The sequence below is a fragment of the Arvicola amphibius genome, chromosome 9, assembly GCF_903992535.2.
Source record: "Arvicola amphibius chromosome 9, mArvAmp1.2, whole genome shotgun sequence".
In the NCBI taxonomy this organism is placed as follows: Eukaryota; Metazoa; Chordata; class Mammalia; order Rodentia; family Cricetidae; genus Arvicola; species Arvicola amphibius.
The window spans coordinates 31408214-31411531 of record NC_052055.2 but is presented as its reverse complement, the minus strand read 5'-3'; the positions used below and the strand labels follow the sequence as shown (position 1 = coordinate 31411531).

At 36.2% G+C, this 3318-nt stretch overlaps 1 protein-coding gene across 2 annotated transcripts; it reads right to left on the bottom strand.

Annotated features, from left to right (window-relative positions):
* Positions 1-2081: 2081 nt before the first annotated feature.
* LOC119823610 (vesicle-associated membrane protein 7-like) lies at positions 2082-2848 on the bottom strand. 2 transcript variants are annotated; one of them, XM_038343699.1, is made up of 2 exons: positions 2708-2848; positions 2082-2642 (listed from the first exon to the last, which is right to left on the bottom strand). In XM_038343699.1, exons 1-2 carry the CDS (start codon positions 2734-2736, stop codon positions 2135-2137), a joined length of 537 nt encoding a protein of 178 aa, XP_038199627.1. In that variant the 5' UTR covers positions 2737-2848; the 3' UTR covers positions 2082-2134. The 2 variants fall into 2 exon arrangements, with proteins under 2 accessions (XP_038199627.1, XP_038199628.1); XM_038343700.1 differs by having other exon boundaries at positions 2082-2590.
* Between the last annotated feature and the right edge of the window lie 470 nt (positions 2849-3318).

Below are 3318 nucleotides of genomic sequence, written 5' to 3'. Positions count from 1 at the left end.
TTCCCAGTAACCTTGAGGACTGTAAGAAAGTTCTGATTAAGCCCTTGAGAAAGAGCATTTTTGCCCAGTTGGAAGATCACATGTTTCTGTAAGATTTGGGCTGGCGTATGCCAGCCAGAGGCACTTTATTAGATTAGAAGCTGCTTAACTGAATAAGATAATGCATCTGTTTGAGCTTCCTCTGAAGAACAGTGCAGGGAGGTGGTTAGCTGACTTGTTCTGCCTTTTGCCTGGAATTAGTATATATGCTGCCTGAGAAATAAACCCAGGGATGTTTGGTATTGACCTTCAGTCCTCCCGGTCTCTCAAGTTTCCGTCTTCATTTCTCTTGCTTCAAAACTTTCTCAACTCAGCAGCCCTCTTCCCAGGGAATCCCCCAGCTGATTTTTGCCAGAGCAGGCTCCAACACACATCCATGACAGGCAGCATTTTTCAATGTATTAACTTTTATTAATGTTTTCAATTTGTGCATCATTTACAATGAAAAATGTGCCGTAAAAAGCATTCTTATACATAAATAGAGCAAGGAACACTTAAGTAATTAATCCCTATAACATGCACATTAATTTTAGTGTGTATAAGAAAAGGAAATAAATTTTAAGCCTTTAAGTTATTACTTGGGAATGTCAATTTTTTTGGAGAATGAATGTATTTCCTAATAGGAAATAATTATATAATTACTATGAATTAGTGCTCATAAAGATGTCCGGAAAAAATTGTGTTATACATGATGAACCAAAGATTTCCTATGTGCATTAGGTGCATCAAATAAAACAGGTAGCATGAACATAGAAGAAGAGGTACAAAGAGTCTGATTATAGGACACATACATATTCAAGGCACATGACTAGGCTAAACAGTTGGCTGAGTCCAAAACACTAGTTTATTGTTTCATTGAGAAAAGAGTAAAATGTAATTATCACTTCTATTTAATTTCACCTATGGATAAATAAATGCAATTACATCTAGGGCAAAAATGTTTTGATTTCAGATAGACACCAACTACTAAATTACTGATGCCAGAGTAGATGAAGAAGCATAACATTCAGATTTTCTTATTCTATAATTTATATTAAGATATTTTGTACTATACTGTTTATTCTCTTTCAGCTTTACAATTATTCAAAATTAGATTAAAGAATTTGTTAAACCACAAAGAAAGATCAAACTATTATTCAACAGAAGTTAAATCCAAATCCTGGAGTTAACTTCTGACTGTATTCATTTTGGGCTTTTCCCAGAATGGAAAAAAACTTACCACATGACTGCATTTTGTGAGGCTAAAATGCTTGCACTTTTATTGTGGTTCCCTTCTTTTTCTTTGATGACTTAGAAATATTTGCCTCCCCTTTCTTCTGTTATGAATTTTATTAAAAATGTTTGTCCTAATTATGCACAGAAGAAAAATAATGTGTAAAGCCCATAATTCTCAACTTATTTAATTCATTCTCAATTTGACTTTGCAATGGAGAAGCAGAACATATTAAAATATCTGCAGTATGGATAAATAATGCACTAAACTTTATTTAACAAAGTAAATGCTGGGAGGACAAAGATAATTCTTGTGCTTCTAATGGGATAGCAAAATGTTTCCCACCTTATTAAAATAAAAACACTAAGTACATCATTTGTATGGGCTCCTGGATATAAGCAGCACCAACAATTCATTACAATTCCCCAAATTATCTATATTATTTTGAAGCACCAAAAACTCTCCCATAACAAAAGAGACTAAAATGATATGTTAGCAATACAATCAATCTCCCAATAATTTTGTGTGAGCATAGAAAATTCCTAGAGAGTTTTAGCAGACAGATTATAAGATTGGTGGTTTCCACCTTGGCAAAAGCTTTGTGTGTTAAAAACAAAAATGTCTTTCTAAGTAGAAGTTTATACTTAACAAAAGAAACATTTCAAAGATATTCATGTAAATAATGGTTCAAAGTAAAGTTTGTTAAACAATATGAGAGGACAAAGATAAATCTAGAGGCATATAATACTATTAAACAAGAAAAAGCAAAAAGAAGATTAAAGAAATTGGCAGATAATTTCTGAAAATAGTGAAAAGCCTGAGCCACATGGATTGCCTTTCCTTTCACTCTTATATCCTTGGTTAATGGTAATGTTTTCTTTTTTATTTCTTTACACAGCTTGGCCATGTAAACCCACCACAGAGAGGTGACACAATGATATAGATGAACACAATCGATACGATGATGATGATGATGATGACAGTAAGCTTGATATTCTTCATACACATGGCCCGAGCAAGATTTCTGCTGGTAGTTTTGAAAGTTACAGATGAATCCACAAGGTTCTGTTTTATCAGTAATTCCAATCTTTCTCCACGTTGAGCAACCAAATCTATGTTTCTGACCATGATTCCTTTTAGTTCATCCACTTGTGCTTGAGTCTCCATCACTCTGTCTTGTCCTTTATTTTCGGAGTGATGCTTCAGCTGTGCAGCCAACACACTCGAGAACTCACTATTCATAACATATGGAAGTGCAGTCTGTGCTCTGGAACCATAAGTAGTCTGGAACCTCTTTACTTCATTAAGAAAACTGAAGGCTCGAGAACGCTCAAAATCAGTGATACAAAGATACACAATCCTGTCTTGGCAGATATAATGAAACAAGTAATTGCCATGTGAGTAAGTTAGTTTATTATTTTCAGAAGGTATCTTAGGCAGAATCTGCTCTGTCACCTCCAGGAAGTTTCCTCCACACCAAGCATGTTTGGCAAGGATAGTGGTTCCCCTGGCAACAACAGCAAAAAGAATGGCCATGACTTCAATCTGTCCGCGTACCCTCTAGTGGGAACTCGGCCTCCTATCCAAGGGGAGCAGGTCCTCGACAGGCAGCATTTTTACAGCACTGTTCTCCATCCTCTGGCTTCTCTTTCACCCACTCCTATCATGGTCCCTGAGCCTGTGGTAGAGTAGAGGCATTTATATATACGTACATCTGCAGTCGAATATTCAACACTGCATTGCTGTTGGAAGTGTTGAGTAACAAGCATCTCTACATTAACCACTGCCTACACTAAGAAACTTCTATGGCCAAAGACGAGAACACAAGTCTATGTACATAAATATCTGGAGGCAGTTTAACAGATTGGGGAGTTTCTGACTTGTCATATGAGAGAGGCTCAGGATTCTTTAGATTTATATTAGAGAAGTGCTGGTTTGGGCTGGAATATACATTCTTGGAACTGCATAGAAGTAATTTAAAGAGAAAAGAACCCGCCCCCCTCCCCAAACCCTGAGAATTGCTCCTGTACCGAGATCATTTGCTTGGTCAGGTTTATCTTTTGTCT